This window comes from Cottoperca gobio, chromosome 2, assembly GCF_900634415.1.
Source record: "Cottoperca gobio chromosome 2, fCotGob3.1, whole genome shotgun sequence".
In the NCBI taxonomy this organism is placed as follows: Eukaryota; Metazoa; Chordata; class Actinopteri; order Perciformes; family Bovichtidae; genus Cottoperca; species Cottoperca gobio.
Window position 1 is genome coordinate 3,942,333 of NC_041356.1, and position 23,101 is coordinate 3,965,433.

At 41.2% G+C, this 23,101-nt stretch overlaps 3 protein-coding genes across 3 annotated transcripts in view; 2 read left to right on the forward strand and 1 right to left on the reverse strand.

Moving 5' to 3' along the window:
- The first annotated feature begins 16 nt into the window (after positions 1-16).
- Positions 17-5,866, forward strand: LOC115018256 (kelch-like protein 41b). Its single transcript, XM_029447180.1, is given in 7 exon segments — positions 17-1,305; positions 2,220-2,377; positions 2,754-2,861; positions 4,179-4,364; positions 5,199-5,345; positions 5,434-5,515; positions 5,517-5,866. Coding segments are annotated over 7 exon segments (1,821 nt in total). The 5' UTR covers positions 17-195; the 3' UTR covers positions 5,547-5,866.
- A 3,897-nt stretch (positions 5,867-9,763) lies between these two features.
- Positions 9,764-11,561, forward strand: LOC115020638 (2-oxoglutarate receptor 1-like). The gene has a single exon (XM_029450626.1). The coding sequence runs from the start codon at positions 10,500-10,502 to the stop codon at positions 11,538-11,540; it is 1,041 nt and encodes a 346-aa protein (XP_029306486.1). The 5' UTR covers positions 9,764-10,499; the 3' UTR covers positions 11,541-11,561.
- A 1,853-nt stretch (positions 11,562-13,414) lies between these two features.
- LOC115020037 (heparan-sulfate 6-O-sulfotransferase 3-B-like) overlaps positions 13,415-23,101 on the reverse strand; it is a 29,123-nt gene continuing 19,436 nt past the window's right edge. The window contains exon 2 of the mRNA XM_029449884.1: positions 13,415-14,853. Coding sequence (XP_029305744.1) covers positions 14,106-14,853 — 748 coding nt within the window. The 3' untranslated portion in view covers positions 13,415-14,105. The remainder of the gene's footprint in view (positions 14,854-23,101) is intronic.

Sequence of the window (23,101 nt, forward strand, 5' to 3'; positions counted from 1 at the left end):
TGAAGCAGGCAGGGGGCAGAGGGAGCTATATTTAGAGTGGGACGGGATTAAATTGCAGGGTCTTCACTCGTGGAACCTTTTCTCTGCTCTGCCTTTTCCAGCCAGGACCGACTGCCAAAAGGACCTGTGGCCGCCTTCTCCTTCCTCTCTCCACAGACCCCCTTGTTCACCCACCGTTTCCCCTTGTGACACGCCATGGACCCCAACGCCATCAAGGAAGAGCTGCGTCTGTTTCAGAGCACCCTGCTTCAGGATGGGCTGAAGGAGCTGCTTAATGAGAACAAGTTTGTGGACTGCACCCTAAAGGTAGGCGACCGCAGTTTCCCCTGCCATCGGCTTATCATGGCCGCCTGCAGCCCTTACTTCAGGGAGATCTTCTTCACAGAGGACGGGAAGGAGGTGGAGAACACCAAGGAGGTTGTTCTGGAGGATGTCAACCCTTCCATCCTAGACATGATCGTCCAGTACCTCTACTCGGCCGAGATCGACCTCACCGATGACAACGTACAGGATATAATTGCTGTGGCGAACAGATTCCAGATCCCTTCTGTCTTTACGGTCTGTGTCAACTACCTTCTGAAGAAGTTGTCTCTGACCAACTGCTTGGCCATTTTCAGGATGGGCTTGGTGATCAGCTGTCCCAGGCTTGCTGTGGCTGCACGCAATTACGTAGCAGACCGTTTCGAACTCCTCTACAAAGAAGAGGAGTTCCTCAAGCTCGCGGCCCACGAACTGTTCGCCGTCATCGGAGGAGACACGCTGAATGTTGGGAAGGAGGAGTTGGTGTTCGAGGCGGTCATGGCCTGGGTCCGCTTTGACAAGGAGCGCGTCAAGGTCCTGAAGGATGCTTTCAACTGCATCCGCTTCCGCCTGCTGCCAGAGAAGTACTTCAAAGAAAAGGTGGAGGCCGATGATATCATCAAGGCTGACCCAGAGCTCCAGAAGATGGTCCAGGTCATCAGGGATGCCTTCAAGGGAAAACTTCCAGAGACACCCAAGAAGAAGGAGGGGGAGGAGGGGGCTGGCGTGGAAGGAGCTGAGGAGGAGGAGAGCCTATTCCCCGGCTTCTTGAATGACAACCGCAGACACGGCATGTACGCACGTGAATTCATCGTCATGATAAATGATGCGGCCGCGGTGGCGTATGATGTCAATGAGAACGAGTGCTTCCTGGCGGCCATGTCGGAGCAGGTGCCACGTAATCACGTCAGCCTGGCTTCACAGAGAAACCAGCTCTACATCATTGGAGGACTGTTTGTGGATGAAGAAAACAAAGATCTACCCCTGCAATGTTACTTTTACTTGGTAACCAGGTTTTTCATTCATTTGAAAGTCCTCTATTTTATCACTTCCTTCATTATAAAACATGAATTATTAAGACATACTTTGACATTTTGGGAAATATTCTTATTCACTTACTTGCAGAGATTTAGACGAGGAGAACGACACCACTGTCATATCTTAGAGTTAAAATATGAAGCTAGGAGACCTTAGCTAACCACAAAGACAGGTAGCACAGGGAAACAGCTGTTGTGTTGTTTTTTACACTTTTTAATGGATTTAACAGAACAAGACAAAACAAGGTAAAAAGCTTTAGCTTTAGTGCTTTTAGACATAATTTTGTCTTCCTTCAGAGTTCAGCTAGCTGTTTCCTCCTGCCTCCTGTATTTGTGCTAATCTTAGCTAACCGCTCTTCTATGTTTATTGCACAGACAACATAGATATATCAACATTGTTCTCTAACTCAGCAAGAAAACAAATGTTTTTATTCCCAACATGTCCAACTATTCTTAATAAAACAGTGTTTGTCGTATCTTAGAAGTCTGTGAGTATTTGTGAAAATAGTGTTTCTAGCGTTAACTCACAAACTGTTCTTCTCAGGGAGTGTTTCAGCTCATCTAAATCCTCTGTTGCTTTCCAAGGACCTAATAGAACTTAAACCACAAATAAAGCAGAGAAAATTAAACATAAATTAAAAATAAAACTTTCAGTCTGTCAACACTAGAATGATTGGGATCCAGTTAAATCCTTCTGTGATCAATCGATGGATCATGTTGCCCATCAGGTCTAAGAGACAGACACTGAAGGAAGTGATACTTTCATTTTACAGAATAATCAATGTGTGGATACCGTACAGTATGATGATACACTCGTCTTGAAGAGGATATGAAGACACACAGCTAATGGCTGCTAAGAGGTTGTTTTAATGTGCTTTACAGTTGGATCCCCTCATATCTGAATGGGTCGCCCTGCCGCCCATGCCTTCTCCAAGATGCCTCTTCAACATCGGAGAGAGTGAGAACCTGCTGTTCGCTGTGGCTGGAAAAGACCTCCAGACCAACAACTCGCTGGACACTGTGATGTGCTACGATATTGAGTTAGTAGCATTATTTGCTCCTTTTCTCTCCCTATTTCTTTATTTTGCACCCGGTCTTTCACTTTTTATACAGTTTTAAGGTGATAATTAACTTCAGGAAGTAACTATATTGCGTCCTTAAGAAATGACAAAAAAGAATATGGTGTTCATTTATATTTAAATAGTTTTGTTTGATGTGATCTCACCCTCTTAATTGGTTTCTTCAATAATTATAAAAGCTGTTTTTCTTTTGAGTTTATATTTAGGATATTTAACTTAATTAAGTTTATCACAAATACAATACCACACATGTGACAATTAAGTGACAAATTCAGAGGAACAAAATGTAATTGAAGAACATCGCTTAAAACTATGATGTATAATATTAATTCTTCAGGAAGATGAGGTGGAGTGAGACCAAAAAGCTTCCTCTGAAGATTCACGGCCATGCTGTCATCTCCCACAAAGGACTGGTCTACTGCATTGGAGGAAAGACAGATGACAAGTGAGTGTGTGTATGTGTGTGTGTATGTGTGTGTGTGTGTGTGTGTGTGTGTGTGTGTGTGTGTGTGTGTGTGTGTGTGTGTGTGTGTGTGTGTGTGTGTGTGTGTGTGTGCGTGTGCGCGTGGGTGTGACCTTACGGTGTGAGCTGCAGCTGTTTGTTGTCTATCATTCTGCCAGACTGCAGGGCTGCACGGTAGTTCAGTCATAGACAACAATTCGACTGCTACAGTGTGATATATTTCCGTAACGGAAGATACTGATCCTGTGCTTCTCTCGTTGATTGACGCAGGGATATTAAGGCTCTGCAGAATCTCTGAACATAACATGTGCTGTAATCTTCACTGTGTTTTCAGTGCACACAGTAGTGATATGTGAACAGCCAACAAGTACTCAAACCTTCGGAGTTAACACTGAAGCTAATAATATAGTGTAAAAAGTAGATTAAGAGTAAATAGCGTCAAACAGACATACCCTTGCCTGCAGCTAAATAAAAATCTACATACACAATACATTATATGAACATACATATATATATATATATATATATATGGATCCATACATAGACACTCATATATACATACATATAAAAATAAATACATTCATAAACAGAAAAAGCGTACTAATTTAAAGACTTATACTGGCAGAAGTTCAGTTCCAGTTTTAATTTCAACCTTCACTTTCTCCGAAAATGTCCATGACTTGGGGCAGTCCCAGAAGACTTTCTCCAACAAAGTGCACTATATTTCATACCATGAACTGAGATTTTGAAGTTTGAAGATCTCATCCTTATCTGCCAACCAAATGACCTCCAGTTGGGTCTACTTATATGTACCAACTATGATATTTACATACAATGCTCATCTATTTTTCACATTGAAAGTATTATCTGTTGTGTCCAGATGAATCCTCTTGTAGACACAATTAGGGCTGCAATTTACGATTAGGTCATTCCAATTTCCATTTTCTTATTTATTCTATTTTTCCAACAATGTTTTCTTTTCATTGATTCTACAATCTTTATTGAAGTGGCAAGTTTCCTTTACTTTTTTCTGAGCAATTTATTGTTGATCGGATGCTGCGTCCTTTCAATTGAGAACTCAGTGATGGCCTGAAGGCTTCCTGCTGAATCACACTGTCACATCTGTAATGTTAGCATTATAGGAATAGGAGACATGAAGGAGACATTTCATTTACTGGAGTTTCCCCTTTTAGCCTAAAGGTATTTTAGGGAAAACAAACACTTTGCTTTTCACATTTACAAAGCAATTTATTCCAAATAATCCCACGATTGTATTCCTCTTTCACTTCGTCTCCACAGCAAAGCTCTCAACAAGATGTTTGCGTACAACCACAAGCAGTCAGAGTGGAGGGAGGTGGCGGCCATGAAGACACCCAGAGCCATGTTCGGGTCTGTCGTCCATAACGACAAGCTCGTGGTGGCTGGTGGAGTCAACGAGGAAGGCCTCACCTCTTCATGTGAAGTCTATGACTTCGCATCAAACAAGTATGATTCTGGTTTAACTTGTCTTACCTTTTAATTAATGAATGGTGTTCAAAATTGTATACGTTTTGCCCAAATAATCTCGGAACCACCGCATACAATTGAGAAAGTGTTCAATATTACATAAATAAATAACACAAATAAATTGTGTAGCGTAAATACAAAATTAAACCAATAAATTGTGAAATAATTAAACTCAACTCATTATGATAAAATATTATTAAATTATTCGTATTTCCATATTAATACAATTTGGGGTTGTTTATTTCAAAAGCCTGTTTTACGGTGCGTATTAAACCACCAAGCTAGTTAGCTAGCTAGCTAGTTTTATAGCATGTGCAGCCTATAAAAAATTAGAGGTTAATCTAAGTGTACTTTGTGTATTTACAGCAGGCTCTCGTTGGTTGGTTTTGACATTGTAACAGGAGCTAACAACTATTTAGCTAACAGCTTTTGGTAGCAGTGGGTGAGCTTGCTAGCTTAAGAGAGGCAGAGGGCATGCGATTGGCTAAAGGCTAGCGGTATTAAGAAATGCGGCATTATGCAATAAAAGTGACGTGAAATTTGTGTCATTGGGGAAAACACCACTATGAAATAAAGACAACTGAAAAAAGACTATTTTGAAATAAAATTCTACAGTTCTTCGTTTTTCACAATTACTTGGCTAATTAACCTGTAGGCCTATATATTTTTAATATTAAAATCTTTTGGCCTCCAATTCCCACATCTCAGTTATCTCAGCCACTAAAAGAAACACTGAAATTGAACGAATGTTCGAAGGTACAAAATACAGCTCCATCTCACACATGACCTTCCCCTAATGGTGTATCTCCTCAGGTGGGAGCCCTACACAGAGTTTCCTCAGGAGAGGAGCTCTGTCAACCTGTTGAGCAACGGCGGCTCCCTGTACGCTGTGGGCGGCTTCGCTATGGTTGAGAATGAGAACAAGGAAGTGGCTCCCACAGAGGTCACTGACGTCTGGCAGTAAGTCTCTTCAAGTTATGGGACCAAGATTGACATGTTCTAGTTTGCTACCGTTGTGTTCAGAGATCTGACTGTCTTGTCTTGTCAGGTACGAGGAGGATAAGAAGCAGTGGAGTGGGATGCTGAGGGAGATGCGTTACGCTGCCGGCTCCTCCTGTGTGTCCATGAGTCCTCAATGCTGCCAGGATGGCCAAACTGTAGAAAGAACCACTTTCTTTCTTTCTTTCTTAACCCCCCCACAACACCTCCTGACACCCCCCATCCCCCAGCGAGCTGCCTTCGAAGCGACTCACCCTCTGCACTCACATTTCTGTGTGTCGAGTTGATCTTTGACATTAATTTTTTCTCTGAACTCAGATGATTTTTATCTGTACTATAAACACTCGGTTCTGCTGCCTCTTCAAAGACTGCACCATCCCCACAGTATAAAAAAAAAGAAGCCACAATTTAGATTGATCTATAAAGCTCTGTTTACACCATTTCTAGCATTTCTTTTGTAAAATAAACATTTGTAAACTTCTGCTTCTCGTGTGATATACAGAAAAGTGACATTACAGAGACTCTATCAACACGTCGAGGGCAGCCAAGGGAGAGAAGATGTATATTTCTAGCTTCTTTGTACTTTTACGTAAACAAGGAAATGGAACTGGGTTAATAGCAGGTGAAGTATTTAAACACTGCATAATGATCTTCAAACATGTGTCACACATTCATGTGTGTTAACATGACCATGAGATACTGCACCACTTGTTCAAGAAATGGAAACAACACACCCGAGTGGAAAGGTTGAGGTATGTCTATGCTGTTTACACTGAACGAATACATTCACACTGAATCATAAGTGTTTTTACATGTTTTTACATTAACAGGACACAGAAGATGAAGGATTTTACACAATATTTAAAACAATCTTTTTCCAGAAATGTTTATAAAACTGAGGTGTTAAAGATGCTATTATCACTCATTAACACTTTATAAATTAGGTTTAAGAAATATATGTATTGAAATATAGTTTTCTACTCTTTTGTGTGACTTGAAATCTAACTATGTGGGTCTATGCTGAAACTCGATCAGAAAAAGTATTGCTGTTGCTGACATTTTGAATATCAAGATATTTTGATTGTAAAACTACATCAGGCTAAATATTCTAAAATGTTTGTGCTGAGAGTTGACAGTTACTGAAAGAAGATGATATTGTAGTTGAAATCTGAAGGCTGAATGAAGTAGAAGTGTTAATCTAAAGCACTAAGAGGAAGCCCTTTTAGACTCTATTAGCTCTCTGTTTTGGTCCAGGCTGCCGGTCCTATCAGCGTTGTTCAAGCAGGCAGCTTTTTAGCAGCCAGGTTTTCATCCAAATGTATCGCAAATTTCGATCTACAAAAGAAGATGCGAATGACAGCAGCAGGTGGTGCCAATACTCAACTATTATACCATTGCAGAAGAAGAGGGCACAACAAGATGACGTAATTAAAAGAGCGCCAGACCAAAAGACTGTATAAAATATGGACATTATCTCTGTGTCGTCATCCATAGGTTTCTAAAGAGCCGTTGTGAAGCTCAGTTTGGGTGGCTCCAGCCGCCGCCATCTTGGCATGACACCGACTCACTCCCGGCTAATCTAAAATGGGCAAAGAGGTGGAGCGTTGGTGGAGCTGAGGCAGGTCCGGGGGGACGCAGCAGAGCAGACAGCTAGCGGCTAGCAACATGTGAAAGCACCTGTCACTCAAAGCAACCACGGCCCTAATTATGCACAAGTTTTAACCTTAATATAATTTAACGGGTGAGTTATTGCATTTTGCATTTATCGATTCACCAACTTTTCCACCTCAGCCAAGCGTAAAAACCCGAATTCTTTCTGCTCAGGTTTTTTTATTTGCAAAATGAAAAATACAAATACAGAGCTAAAAGGAGAATGAATATTGAACTTAGATTCAGGAGGTGGACACAACATGACTACAAATGACTGCGTTCATTTCACAAGTGCTGTTACTCGTTGATAAAAAGCACAATTATTTTCCACCACTGGGAACTACGTTGTTAAGCATGTTGGCAGCTTTAACATTTGCAAAGCTTCAAAAAGATGTCAGGTAGGACTCACAGGTATCTTGCACAACATGCGCACACGCAGCAGCGTGACTAAGTTGTGATTGGACCCGGTGCAAAACGCTTTCTTGATTTCTTGAATTAATCAACATCTGAAAATAGCTTTAGCCAGCCTACTCTAAGAAATCAACACAAAGTTACCCAGTATGTCGGTAAGCACAGGCTTCACTGCTATAGATTGTAATCGCTGATCCCACTCCATAACAAAGAGAAACCTGTACTTCCCCATTAGAAGTTCATGTTACAGGTCTTGCTCTCTGCAAGTCATTAACGATGCCGCTCAAGTCCAAATTCCTGGCTCTCCTGTTCTCTATTGAGAGCCTCCAACTGTGCGTCTATATCGCTAGCATTCAACAATGACGAAGCAGGGGTATGAGTAAGAAACCACTTATTAACAATGTAATTTCCGTTTTAGTTTAGTAGTACATTCCTTCTGTTCTCTTTTGTCCTTGCTCTTTTTTGTTTACACTTGTTAAACATCATAAATCCCTATGTTATCATTGAATGGTTTCGATCTCTGACTAAAGTGACTTATATTAAGGATATTTCACTTCATATTCAATGCATAACAATAACAATTACAGAACAACTGATAAAGTGTACAATTAATCCAAATAGTGAACGCAATAACTGCAGAAAGTTTGTGTAAAACAAGCGATTAGAAAGATTATTTATTGTGAATATTGCATCAGAGATGAGTTTTCCTGTCATTTTAGGAATTTTGAATACAATTCTTTGTCTATAACAATAACAATCATACATACTTAATAGGCTTCCTTTTTTTGACACATGCTGTGTTTTCTTGGCCATTATTCTTGTTTTAACTGCCTACTTTAGTAATGCAGGCTGTGTAGTCGAGAGGGAAGGCTCCGTGAATATAGCTCATGTTCTGTCTTCACGGTGCTCTTATCCTGTGAGATAAAAAAATATATATATATTATATAATAATCCAAACTCCAAATTTCATTTAGTTTTCTTCACAGAAATGAACGAAATCCAGAGATATAAGCCATTTGTATATTTAAAAAAGGCCTTGCGTCGCCCTAACAAAGCTTTGGCGACCCCCACTGAGGGTCCAGAGCCCCAGGTTGGGATCCATTGCATTAGAGAGCCCATAACAGCTTCTGTGTCCCTCTGCAGCTGCACCGGTTCCACCGTCGATATCTACGCCATTGCGCACACGTTTAAGTGTTAATTAATCATTTTTACATACTGTGTGTGTGAAATTGACAAGTATTGATTTGAAAGTTGCTCATGCAGCTGACAGAAGAATTATTAGGATCGGGCATTAGGGGGAAAAGTCGTCGAACTTTCAGTATATTCTTTATTCTCAACATTTCGACTTTAGTCTCAAAAAGCAAAAAATAAAATAAAAATATTTGTCCTCTAACGTCTGGCACTAATACTCTTCCGTAGACTTTGGGCAGTCACACAAATGACACAATTATTCAAGCATTCATTTCCTACATTCCGCTAAAAGTTCCTCTTTACTTTAATCAAGGTCTGTGTTTGTGCCAAATTTAGCTCTGCGTACACACCGAGGTAATTGCATGTCTGTTTGAAGAAATAACAAACACCACATAGAAACTCTTGAGTTTATTTGTCTGAAGAAAATGTTCACAGAAGAGTTTAATTCAACAAAAAAACAATGTGTTGCCAGACTTGTTTTCCCCCTTTTTCCAAAATCCCCTGAAACCTGATCTGTGTAAATACAGCGACCCTTGAGCTTTGTCGGCTCAAGCATGAAACTAGGAAGTCATTACACATGGCTGAAGGTGAAGCACACAACAGTGGGCTTTCAAAATAAACCTTGCTGGAGTTCCCCCTGGGTGAGGAGGACTGGAAGGGAAGAAGAGCGAGTAGGAGGAGTGACGGAGGGATGAGTGTGAACACAGAGATAAGACACTGAAGGCTTGGAGTGAGCACTGATGAGGACACTGTGACTAAAAGTGAGTAGAATGAATATATTTTTGTATGACTTTTCCACAAAATATAATCATTTTCCTGCCTAATGAAATCTGAGTGTACATGCAATGTGTAAATGACACCTCACACATCTCCACACATCTATAATGAGAGCAGTTTGCACTTGCAGCATTACAGGAAGCTGCCGTCAAGCCTGGATGCCAAAGGCACTGTCAAATCCTGAGCGGCTTTCAGAAACCAGACTGGAAAGAAGAAGCTGTTGTTTGTTTCTTTCCCACTGCGTTTGCTTGATTATTTGTTTCTTTCCTAGTCTGCTTGCCTCTGGGTTTCTGTGCCTGCTCTCTCCTTCCTTCCTTAAGCAGTAATTACCGCTGAGTATCTGACAGCTGAGGGCAAAGGGAATGATGATTTGCTCGTAGCCTATTTTTCCCTCACCCAACAACACATAATGTATATTCACCTGAATTGGGAATTGGATAAAAGGAATCATCCAGCTGAAAATATCCATTACAAAAAGGCACAAATTCAGCATTTGGTCAGCATATTTTAATGCATTGAAGCTGCACTAATCAGTATTTTTACATTAACAAAGAATCAAATGACTACATGTAATGTGAAAGGTGTCACTCGTAGTTTTTCAGCTAAGTGTTTCAGTTTTAGAGCCCTTAGCTTTGTTTCGGTATATACTCAGCGCTCTCATAGCGGTCGCAGCAGGAGGCTATATTCAGTGATCCAGAAATCCACCGTCAGGCTGGTGACAAACAAACCAACCAACCAAACCATAAATGTAACTCCTTGGTGGAGGTAATGAGTGTTTTTCTAGTTTTCAACATGCCATTTAAAAGACCATCCTCCCTGAAAAACTTTTGACTAGTCACAAAAAAAGTTACTAATGTGTTTAATTTTAAACTAATTCATATATTCAAGTGCTAGATATACATTTTCTATGGGTCATTTTCCCAAAAGATGATTTAAATGCTACTTCAAATTGACTCAACTATATCAGTAATGTGTGTGTTGTTGGAGAATATAACTGCTTCTGTCATTAAAAAATCCCAGATAAAAGATATTCTTCTTTTTCTGTTTCCTCAATGCTCGCTCCCTCTTTTCTGATGAATTCTTTTGATGTGGTTTGTCAAAATTGCATTTCATAGTCAACAGGACTCAGCCATGGCCTACTCTGGAGAACATCACAACTGCACCGACGTGGACCAACTGATGAAGCGCTACTACCTGCCTGTCTCCTACGGCGTCATCTTCATCATAGGCCTGGTGGGCAACGTGACTTCCATTGGCATTTACCTGACGAAGCTGCGTCCCTGGAAGAGCAGCAGCATCATCATGGTCAACCTGGCGCTAACCGACCTCCTCTACGTCCTCAGCCTGCCCTTCCTGGTCTACTACTACAGCAACGGTGATTCGTGGACCCTCGGCAATTTTATGTGCCAAGTTGTGCGCATTGGGTTTCATTTCAACCTGTATGGGAGCATCCTCTCCCTGACGTGTCTCGCAGTTTTCCGCTATGTGGTGGTGATCAATCCTCTGAGGGCAGCACAGGTGCAGCAGAAGAAGTGGGGAATAATTGCGTGCTCAGCCGTCTGGCTCATGACCGCTGCCGAAATCACACCCATGTTGACGATGATATCTTGGGAGGTGAGCGTCAACAAGACCTCCTGCTTGGACTTTGCTAGCTCCCTATCCCCCCACGTGCGGTGGTATGGCTGGCTGCTTACTGCACTCGGATTTCTACTTCCTCTAGTGGTGGTATTCATATGTTACATCGGTGTGGTGAAACAGCTGGCGAAAGGCCCCTCATCGTCCAGTCCGTGTCGGATGCGAGCGCGGCGCGTGACCGTGCTCATCCTGGTGGTGTTTGTGGTGTGTTTCCTGCCATATCACTTCTTGCGTGTGTTGCGGATCGAAAGTCGATTGATGAAAGAGACGCCGTGCATGGTGGTGCGCACTGTGCATGCAGCGTATATTATCTCCAGGCCTCTGGCTGGACTCAACACGTTCTTTAACCTGGCTCTGTACACTCTTTCAGGTGATAAGTTCAGGAGGGCCTTCATCAGCACTTTTTACTGTGAATACTGGCTGACCAAGGTCAGGTCAGTGCTCCACCTGGCCATCATAAACCAGGCAGGCTGTCACATGCCGGCTGCATGACTGTCCAACACCTGAGTGTCCCTTCCCCTTTCCTTTAGTCTGTGGACAAACCGTAAGCTTACTCACTCAGACACGATGTCGGGAAAGCGGCATGATCTTCATTGTGTGCTTTCCAGATACAATAAATAGTTCTGTGTGCGAAGCCCTGCAATGTAAATATAAATGTCTAAAGGTGGTGAGAAGTGCTTGTTAAGTTTTCCCACACGCGAGTATAATTTACCTGACAAACGATGTAATGGATTTTGTTTCAGTTTGTAGTCCTAAAACAAAACTACACCATTTTTTACTAGACGACTGACGAGCTAAAGTTAAAGTTGAGATGTGCAGCTAGCTAGATTATTGTTGCCTGGGTCAAAAATCATAAAAAGTGTCATCTAGTTAGACAACAGATTGTCATATTACCACTGTGTTTGCAGTGGTGGAAAGTAACTAAGTACATTTACTCAAGTAATGTACTTAGTAGTTTTGAGATACTTGTAAAATATTTAACTTATCTGGCAGCTTTAGTTACTTTGCAGATTTAGTAATACAAAATATAAATCAGCTTATACATTATGATGTTATGATGATAATTCTACTTGTTCTACTATAAGTGTATTTTGATCCTAATACTTTTGTTCTTTTACTTGAGTAAAAGATCTGAGTACTTCTTCCACCATTTGTCACTTAGTTATGATGAAATAAAACTTTGACACAAAAGATAATTAAACTCATTTCTTGAGAGGTCTGAATTTATGATTTAACTTTGTTCTTCTTTTTTTGTATTTGCCTTCAATACTTGAATTGGATGGAAATATCCATCCTGTGGTTTGTTGTGTTTGTCTCTCCAACAGGGTGTTAAAGTGATTTTACAGCCCGACAACACGTCCTGCAGCTACTGATCTGTGAAAGACTCGGCGGTTGTGTCTAAGCACTTAGCTGAGCTCTTTTTGCAGATGCATTCACCTTCCCCATGAGCTCTCAAGGCAGGCAGCGCATTCCTCATATACTGCACTGAAGAGAAAATGTTTGAGAACAAATATCTGTTATCTTCATCTAACACAAACCTCCCGGAACAAATTCTCCCTGTCAACATAGAGACATCCGTAGATAAAGCTGTTACACTATTTGTCTGTTACTGCCTGCAAACAGCTTCTTCCTGGATGCCTTACACCCGCTTTATGGTTCAGATCACAAAACAATTAGTGAGCTGCATCAAATAACAAACGTCTTGTGATACTAGATGTAACACAAATGAATGTAACATTTTAAGGTGTCACTTTTCTGTGTGTACACATCCAGCGTCATTATCGTAGGTTTATATAATTCTAATCTGTCTCTGTTACATGCTGTGAGGTTGCAGCTGGGGATGGAGAGGCTATTTTGGTCTGTGGACATAGCCATTTCCTTTCCTGCCTCCTGACTGATCTCATCCTCATCTTCATTTTACGTCTCACAAACAAAAACGTCTGTGCAGTGGCCGGCGAGTGCTTATTACGGACACAATTTTCCAGAAACAAGATATTAGAATGAATCAATCCGGCACCGGACATCTCTAAATCACGTCTGTAGAAATGTCTTGAAATCTTTTCTCCTGGAGTGCAAATGGAATGCAGTGCTGTACGTTTGTCATATTATGGAGGGGAAAGCATCCAGCGAGCCAATTGGTTTCTTCTATTTTCTGCTGCGCCAGAGTCATGGTCAATTGAACTTTAAACGATCAATTTGGAAGCAAGAGCCTGTGATCAATGCCCTAATGGTGGAAATACCGATGCTCTCTGTGTGTGATGTAAGAGCGCTGAAACCCGCTCTGACAGCTTGTCTTTCAGCTCCCCTCAGTGTGCGTCAGCGTGTCAGTGCGTGCGTGGATATGGAAGAAGTTGGCACACAGCATGGAGATTTCAGATTTTTATGGTGAGAACATGCTGTGAAAAAGGAGCAAGGTGGAACACGTTCATGTACACATGCGTACCAGAGAGAGTCCATCAAGGACAAATTTACATGACTGTACTGCATTATTTTTATTGAACACATTTCCTGCGAGGAATTGCCTTTTTGTATATTGCAGCTTATTCAGTCAGAAAAAAACAAAACACACCAAAGACTACTGCAGAGTTTGTGCTTTGATATTCTTATGAAGCCAAACACCACAGAGTAACTACGAGATTTCACTGATCAACACACTAGATCACACACGTTACACAGAGGGTCCTTCAAGTCAGTCACCATTTTTAAAATTGACTCAGATTGGCCTTCCTCCTGTTTTTTTTTTCAACTCTACTAATTCTTAGCGAAATTTAAGAAACATTTTCACCGCTTTGAGAACATTCAAAGCACTTTGCTAATGAATAAATAAATACAATTCACAACTGCGGTGCCAAAAGTAGCCATAAGAAGAAAAAAAAATACAAAATGTTTATGTTGCCATGACAAATACATCCATCATAAATATTAAGACACCGTTCGGCAGTCCGACAGAGAGCTATGAGGCTATGAGGGCAGGAGGTTTTGGCAGATTCACAGCAGAGGAGAGAGTGGGGAGGAGAGTAAAGCACAATGAATCAAACAGCCATCAGTGTGTCCTCCTCACCACCTCACCACCTGGCTGCTGTAGTCCTCTGTAGTGGTTACCTCCTCCAGCCCCTTCACCTGCTCCTCTTCCTCCCCTCCTCCTCCCAGTCTCCACAGCTCAGCCAGATAGGTCCTGTGCAGCCGCTGCCTCTGCTGCCTCTCCTGCCACCTCCTCAGACGCTCCTCCTGGTGCTGCTTCTGCCGGTTGTACTGGTAGCGCCGCAGGAACAGCTCCTTGGCGTACTCGTACAGCTCCACGTCGAGGGCGTTCAGCCCCTCGATGCGCCACCGCACCTTCTCGCTGATTCCCACGCTGGCGGCGCGCGTGCTGTTGATCTGCGTGAAGGCCCGGATGAAGCGCAAGCCGAACGTCCGCTCAAACAGGTACTGCGTCTTGCGCTGGAACTCCGTCAGTCCGTAGAAAGCCATGTTGCGCAGGTTGGCCTTGGCGCTGGCGAGCAGCACCTGGCCTCGCTCCAGCTCGCTCACGGACGACATGTTGTAGCAGCCAACCAGGCTGAGGTCGGCCAGCATGCGGACCTGACGGTTGTTGGCGAGGTTAGAAGGGCAACTCATGAAGTCGGTCAGGGGCACGCCTGTCCAGTCTTCACCGCTGTAGCAGGCAGGGAGCTCGTCCTCAGTAGGCGGGCGGCCGTCACACATGTGGAGGGCGGTTTTCCAAGTGGCCCCGCGCTGCACGTGCTTCCATTCACTGAGGTAGCGTGACACAGGGTCGCGTAGCATGGTGATGTAGTAGAAATTCCTGCAGAGACAGATAAAGAGATACATAAGATGAGTTGTCCAACATGTACGTTAGGACATATAGGGAAATATACTTATTTATTTTTTATCCAGCAGGGACGACTCCACTGGTTGCAAAAAGAAGTCCGATTGTATAGAAGTTGTCACTTGAATTATTGTCTCAGGAAACTTTTTCCTAACAACAAGTTTGTTTTCAAGCTCTAGTTTCAAGTGTTCTTCAACACAGCATGACATTCATTTAGTAAATTATGTTCCCAGTTAGAGTAAAATAGCCGATAACGCAGCGTATGCTTTAGGGCGGGGCTACCTTGTGATTGACGGGTCTCCCCTACGGTGTTATCCGGTTGCTCTCTGTGTTTTTGTCTTACAACTTTAACCCTTTCACAGTGTTTTTACTTCATAAAAGTTCATTGTAATATTTTGGACGCCTAAAAAATGTCTTATTCAGCGTTTGGTTTATTTAGCTCCGCCCTCTCGTGTCACTTCTGGTTCCAAAAAACTCAAAGCTTCAAAATGGTAGTCCACAAACCAATGAGTGACAGCCTCACAGTGACTACATCCACTTATTTTATACATAATCTGTACACCAGGCAGTAGGCTTATTTTATCATAAAACAATACTATTTAACCTTTGCATGGATAATATGGATTTTATTTCAGCCAAACTGCCTCAACATTCTGTTTTAAAACATCTAAAACTAAAGTTTAGATGTGTGTGCAGCGAATGATACGAAAGTTGAAGATAGTGTCTGAGACACATTTTCAACACAGTCAAGGAGGATGAAACTATACATCACATTTCTCATATCCTGCTGCAGTAAAAAAAAAAAGAAGAGATGTGAGCAGGAAGAAATACCACAGTGCTGGAAGTATAGAGTGCACTGAGAGTGTGATTAGGGTTTAAATGAAAAACATCATCGAGTGCGTCTGAGGCTGTTAGAGAATAATGACATAGAAAGCAATGCAAACCTAGCAGGTAAAACATTTAATATCCTGCAGATGTGCAATTACTTTAGTTTTGTCACACCAATTTGCTCCCACTTCCTCTGATAATGAGTGTTTTTGGTCTCTAGCACCTTTCGTGTTTCTGCATCTCTCTGATCTGCCAATGACGATTCAAAAATTGCTGTAACACAGCTGCGCAAAGGCTTCAACCAGCACACAACTCTCCACTCTTATCTATTGATTTCAGAGATGACCGGCACAACGGCGAGGTGACTGAAGGAGTCGGCGCCGGGTGAATTTCAGCCATTTTCCAAAAAGTTTTTCAAAAGGAAAACATTGATAAAAGCGAAATTGAAAATGTTCATCTTGTGTGCCGTGACCTCACGGTGTCAGAGACAGCAAGCAAATATAAAGCCCAAATAAAAAGCTGAACATTGTATTTCTTTCATTCCTCAAGGCTGCAGCTTATTTTCTGGGAGCTTAATAAAGAATTCAGATTCAAGGACATTTTACAGCAATGCTGCTCTGGAAAACTCCTTTGAACACTAAAAACAATAGTGAGCACTAATTCTTTGTCTTTTAACTTGTTGATACTGTCAGGTAAATTAATCCTGATCTTCATTAATCCACACTGGAAAGACTATCACATGTATTTGTCCTACCTCAATCAATATGTATTACGACACTACGAATATGTTTCTGCACTATTATGTATTTTCTGCACAATTATGTATTTTCTGCACAACTATGTATTACAAACATAATAGGGGCACTTCCCCTTTAAGAGTAACAGGTCAACAAACCATCACTTCCGGACTGCTGACGGAGGAGCGTGTAGGCGCCAAACTGGGACCAATGAGGAGAAGGTCAACGCCTACTCCATGTATTAGATGCGAATTTTCAAATGTTTGGGCACACCTGGAGCGGAGCCGTGAGACCGTAACGATGGGGCTTTTTGAGCCATGCGGTCTATGGAAACGGCGACGCGAAATGTGTCCTCAGCTGAGAATATTTTCTTTGTTTGACTTATTGCGTTAAATAAATATATAGATTACATCAGGAGATTGCTGTTTTGATTCGACATTTAAGCTCCGAGTTCTTCAGCTTTTTCCTACCCTTTAATTGGCGTCCCTGGGTGGGCATCCCGAAAGGAGAAGTGAAGAACGATCGCCGAGTATCGTTGACTGGTATTCATTGCACGTGCAAAAGATCAGGTGAGGGTGAACACCGGTTAAAAACAAATATTCACTGCAGGTAGACTAGGAAAACTTATTAATGAATGCCAGCAACAATGTTCGACGGTCATAGCTAATACAACTGCTGTTAAACGATAAAAAGCAATCCTGAATGTTGAAATACAAGTGATAAGAGCAAGCATCGAAGATATTAATGATGTTAACGATATGTATGAAAAGCTTTTGGAGAGCTCCAGCATTGTCTGGTTAGAGTTCTAGGAGAACTTATATTTATTCAACCAAATCCCTGGGGGTGTCCGGGCTGGTACCGGATAAAGCTTATGGTAAGCTTGCATTGAATGTAGTTTAATACGAAAACACCTTTGGAAGGTAGCTAAGAAAGCTTAGTTAGTTTAATGTTAAAAAAGTCCTTTGGAAGGCAGATAGGTATAGTTTAATTGAAAGACTTCTGGGAAGCCTAGCATTAGAGGCTAGTGTTGTTTACCAAAGGAGGATAGTGATTATAATCCTGAATTACGTGAGAACCGATGACGATCGCCTCATAGTCTCAGATGTTGTATATCATCTTCTTTGCGGCAAGCATAGTGTAAAACATGTAAAGATTTGTGTATTGTTGTATTGTTGTGAGTAAAGTGTGACTAAAGCAGGCCTAAGGCGAGGCTAAGCTAGCGTTGATATTTAGCTAATGCATTGGAGTTTGTAGAACGGGTGAAAACTGTTCTAACTGACTGGGGGACGGTTGTGAAATCAAACAGAACCGTGGAGTGTATGTGAAGTAGTTTTAAGTTGGAAAACTGTGAAAGAAGGAGACGTTTTTGCGAAAGGCCTCAGAGATTAGGACCAGCTAACGGTGGCCACGTGATGCTGGGTCGCTAATTCCGCCTATGATGTGATGTTACGAGGCATGTGAGAGTAAATTGTGATAAACCAAACCTTGAGTCTTATGCTGGAGCAGTTTTGGGTGGAAATAAAATGCATAAGTGATGTAGTGACCGAGTGATTAAAACCAAAAATGCGAGTTTTCTCCAAACTGGAAGGAGAGAAAATTTAGAACAAAGAAACCTCCATTTTCTCTTCATCCGGTTGATAGCTAAATGCCTCTGGTGGACAAAATTGAGACTACAACTAAAAGTTTATAGAAACTTTACAAAATTTAAACACCTCCACCTATAGGACGGCAATTAAAGCGCACCTAAATTTAAAACCGTGCACCAGCAGACAAATTGGTAAATTACAATTAAAATCCAATTGAATTGAGGAAAGCTAAAGAGAAGAAAAAGGTGAAACCAGAACCCCAGACTGTAGACCGGACGTGAGAAAAAGGACTGACGTGAGAAAAAGGACTGACAAGAGAACATGACTCCCCAGCAACGGGGATCCACACTTCCGGAACCAGGTTGTATATCTGCATTCACACACACTATCATAGTCAATTAAAGGAGGCTGAATTGTAAAGTGTAGAAAACTGTCTCTTATATGTTTTTGAGAAAACATGTTTAATAAGTATGTGGATGACAGATATGTAGACTTTTTGTGTAATTCTGGAGCAGACAGAAATGATTAGAACAGAACAGAGCCGCAAAATACCAGCTAATGATAGATTACGTTCAGAATAATAAATAATAATAAAAGACTTTAGTCAAGAAGTGTCAGCATAACTCATTTAACACACACGGTCACGGCTTCTTTGTATCCCTCTGTAAAAGGCCGGCGTGATTTCCTCTTGGATGGCTGTCCGTTCCCACCTCTCCCAAAAATATTCAAACCTCATGACATTTTGTGAAAGACTATAATCGTCGACAGACGAATAGTAGGGAGATAGAATCTTCTGAGAGTTTAGTCTAAACAGTGTAGGGAGCTAGAAGCTCCTGAGGGTCCGATCGTAAATGTCATGAGGAAGAAATATGGTGAAGAGAGTTTGTAAGATAATAGGGAATGAAACAGCTGACAAATTATTTAAGAAAATAAAGTTTTGGTAAACTCATCTGCTTTAGAAATACTGGACTATAAGAAGCCTTTTATTTAAACAGCAGACTTCATGACATTAGTATTAACACAGAACCATGGAGATAAGAGTAGACCAGTGATTCACTACTCGTCACAACTAGACCCAGTAGATAAGGCGATGCCTGACTGCACATGAGCAGTAACTGCAGCTTCAATGGCAGGTCAGGCCTCTGCATCAAGTGTTATTCAGGCCATTGACTTTAACAGTGACACATGCAGTGTCAGTTTTGTTTTCACAACCGCATCTGACTATAGAATAATGTACAACTTTGATCCATCTACATTATTTCCAACAGCTGAGGACGGAGAATCACATGACTGAACGACAGAGACGGACAAGGAACTTCACCAAGACCAGACTTGACTGACGTTCCCTAAGAGGAACCAGAGATAGAAATGTTTGTTAACGGATCATGTAAAGTAACCTAGAGGATCCGAATGTGACAAGATCTCTGTAGTGACACAGACCGACGTATTAAAAGCAGAAGCTCTACCCAATCATCTGTCAGCAGAGCAGCAGAACTGATAGCATTGACAGAGACATGCAGATAAAAGAAAGACAAAGTTGTAAATATCTACACAGACAGTAACTATGCATGTTCAACATGTGTTTGCTCAACAAGTACAGCATAAAGGTATGGTAACATTGACTAACAAACATATTACTCACTCTAATAGAAGACTTATTGAAGGCAGTACAGCTACCAAAGTATATTGCTTTATATAAAGGCACAACACGTATGATAAGAACTGATCCAGTTTCAGTAGACAACAATATGTAAATGAGAAGACAAACACACCAGAACACAAGACAGATATTGAAAGAGATGCAGAATGCAGCTACAAAGTAAGAACAAGCCGTTTGGACTAAGAATAATTACATACAAGACAGAGACGACTGACGAAAGAACACTTGACCAGAGAAGAACTCAGTACTACCGAGAATGATATAAATGTGTATTGAGACACGGTATTTGACCATGTCTCAAAAGGGGGAGTATTATATTGAGTATTATATTAATAGAGTATATTCATAGCATTTGATTCAAAGGCCGAATGCCGAGAAACGGATATTCTGAACTAAATAAATATGAAGGAAATAAATGTAGTTTAACGATTATAGACGTGTATATAAAATGAGCTGAAGTATTTCCAACACATACAGTAGACGCTATGACAGTAGCTAAAGTGTTTACAGCTAAATGAACTGTAAAATAAGGTAATGTGGGTAAAGGATAATAATAATAATAATAATAATGATGATAATAATAAGCTTTATGTAAGAATTGCAGGTCAAAGTACTTGCACTGCAAAAACATAAAACATTAGACAGAATAAGAACATTTACGGTACAATAATCAGTGTTGATGTAAATAAGTGTGAAAGACTAATGGTATAAAAGAACACTGGAAATCATGCCAAGTTTCCCTATCTGTGCCGGGAAAACTATCAGAGCCATATTTAGAAATATACCACCATTTGGAAAGGAAGAAGAGGGAGAGAAAAATATATCCTGGTGACACATAAATATATCACCACTCCTGTGAGAGACACTGACTCCATAAAGCAGAAACTGGACCTCTTCGTGGTGAAGTCTGACTACACAGGGAGGTGGTACCCATAGGGGCGCTTGTCTCACCATCAGTGAAGATTCAACAACCCGAAGTTTTAGAAGGGGACTGTGACATGGGGGTCAGAGTCATCACAGGAGGGTGAGTATAGCCCTGTACACCTGAGACTGCACAACCACATCAAATTTGATTTCTGTGACGTAATAACCTGTCCCTCTTCCCTAACAATATGCAGAACAGATCAGGTGGGCAGAGGAGCACAGCTGCCACGGAGAGGAGTGACATGTAAGAAAATAAATGATTGTGATCCATTATTCCTCACCATCGTTTCATCGCATCCCAGAGATTAGAGACTGTTTGTTTTAGGCAGCAGAGGTTTTAGGAGCAGGTCCACAAGGACACTTTAGGATAAAGGTAGAAAACAAGAAGACTGCAATCTCCAAGCAGTCAGTAGGAAAGGATATCAAGTTACTACAGTAAGAAATAGAATAGCAGGGAGACAGGATATGTGGAGAAGAATATGTGGCTTGACTGCAAACTGTATACCACTAGCTCAGTAAATATATTGTGTGTGTGTGTGTACCAGTCAGGCCCAGTCCCAGTAATACTCGGACCAATAACAGAGTAAACCTGTCTGTTAACAATGATGCACAGTGTAACAGAACCACTCAGCCCAATTTGCAAAAATCTCATTAAGAGATTTCCAACTCACAGAACCAATAGCACAAGACTGAAATATGTGCATTGATGACACTGGTCGAGTGTTTCTATGTTTGGCCCACAACAGGTCAAACTCTTGTGAGCTTGAACTCGGCTGAAGAGAAACACAGCACCTGGGGAGAGCTTCAGCTCCACAGCATACAAGAGATGCAGTAGGAGTCCCCCGGGGAGTGCCAGAGATCAAATTGGAGCAGGTTTTGACTCATTGTTTTTATGATGGGCAACTACTAATAAGAATGTGGACTAATTACATTCATTGCATCTAACAGAGGTTTATTAATTATTACAAGGGATGCCGTTAAGGGACAAGCTGAACAACAAGCAGCTTCCAGCTTATTGACATGATAGAATGTTTTTAGACATGCTCCGAGCAGAGAAAGGAGGTGTGTGTGCCATGTTGGATCATCCTGTTGCACAATTATATCAAATAATACTGTTTCAGAGAGATCAGTTACTAGAGCCTTACAAAGATTGACAACATTATATAAAGAATTAGCAGAGAATTCAGGGGTAGAGAATTAGTCTGGTGATGCTATGGAAAGACGGTCCGGGAGATGGAGAGTTCTCATGTCACTGGTATCTTCAGCATTAATAGCTATATCAATATTAATTTGTACATTATCTCCACCGATTTATATTTTGTAAATATTTATGCATTTTTTATATTCATGTGCCAGCTAACCCAGAGCAAATTCTTTGTAGGTGAAAACCTACATGACAAGAAAGATTATTCTGATTCTAAATACTTACTGTATGTGGATGTTGTTATATACCATAAATTAGAAGCCGCATGACGAGATTGATTGATTCCACAATAACAAAACAAATGTACACGAGTATCAGCCCCTCTCCATAGATTTATGCAATTTGATAGAACTAGCCTGATTACAGAACGGAATTGCATTAGACATGGTGCTAGCTGAAAAAGGGGGTGTCTGCAAATTGTTTGGCTCTGTGTTGTACTTTCATCCCAAATAACACAGCCCCTGATGGATCCTTTACCAGAGCTTTGAAAGGACTTGACCGACTCAGCAAAGAGCCAGCATCAAACAGTGGGGTACTCATAGACTATGATATAGAGCAGGAACACGACAGCCAGGAAGATGATTTCGTGTGAATAACTCTACAAAGTGTTCTTTGCTGCCATACCGAAGCCACTGACTTTATTGTAGTTACAGTCTCTCAGTCGTATACAGATATTACAATCTTATACAGACATTAAAAGTTTACTAATATTTACTGTCTTTTACTGGAAGTGTTTTTTATTATACTGAAGCTAATTGTCTTTATGCTGGAATAACAAATGAAGTTCTTTGGTTTTATACAGAAGGTATTTTTATGACTGGAATAAAAACAAGTGCACTATGAATGTATTCTTGTATACCATATGATGAATTTGTACACCACTCGGTGCCTTATATTTACTGGAGATTATACACACCATAAATGGTGTGTAAAGGGGGAATTGTCAGGTAAATTAATCCTGATCTTCATTAATCCACACTGGAAAGACTATCACATGTATTTGTCCTACCTCAATCAATATGTATTACGACACTACGAATATGTTTCTGCACTATTATGTATTTTCTGCACAATTATGTATTTTCTGCACAACTATGTATTACAAACATAATAGGGGCACTTCCCCTTTAAGAGTAACAGGTCAACAAACCATCACTTCCGGACTGCTGACGGAGGAGCGTGTAGGCGCCAAACTGGGACCAATGAGGAGAAGGTCAACGCCTACTCCATGTATTAGATGCGAATTTTCAAATGTTTGGGCACACCTGGAGCGGAGCCGTGAGAC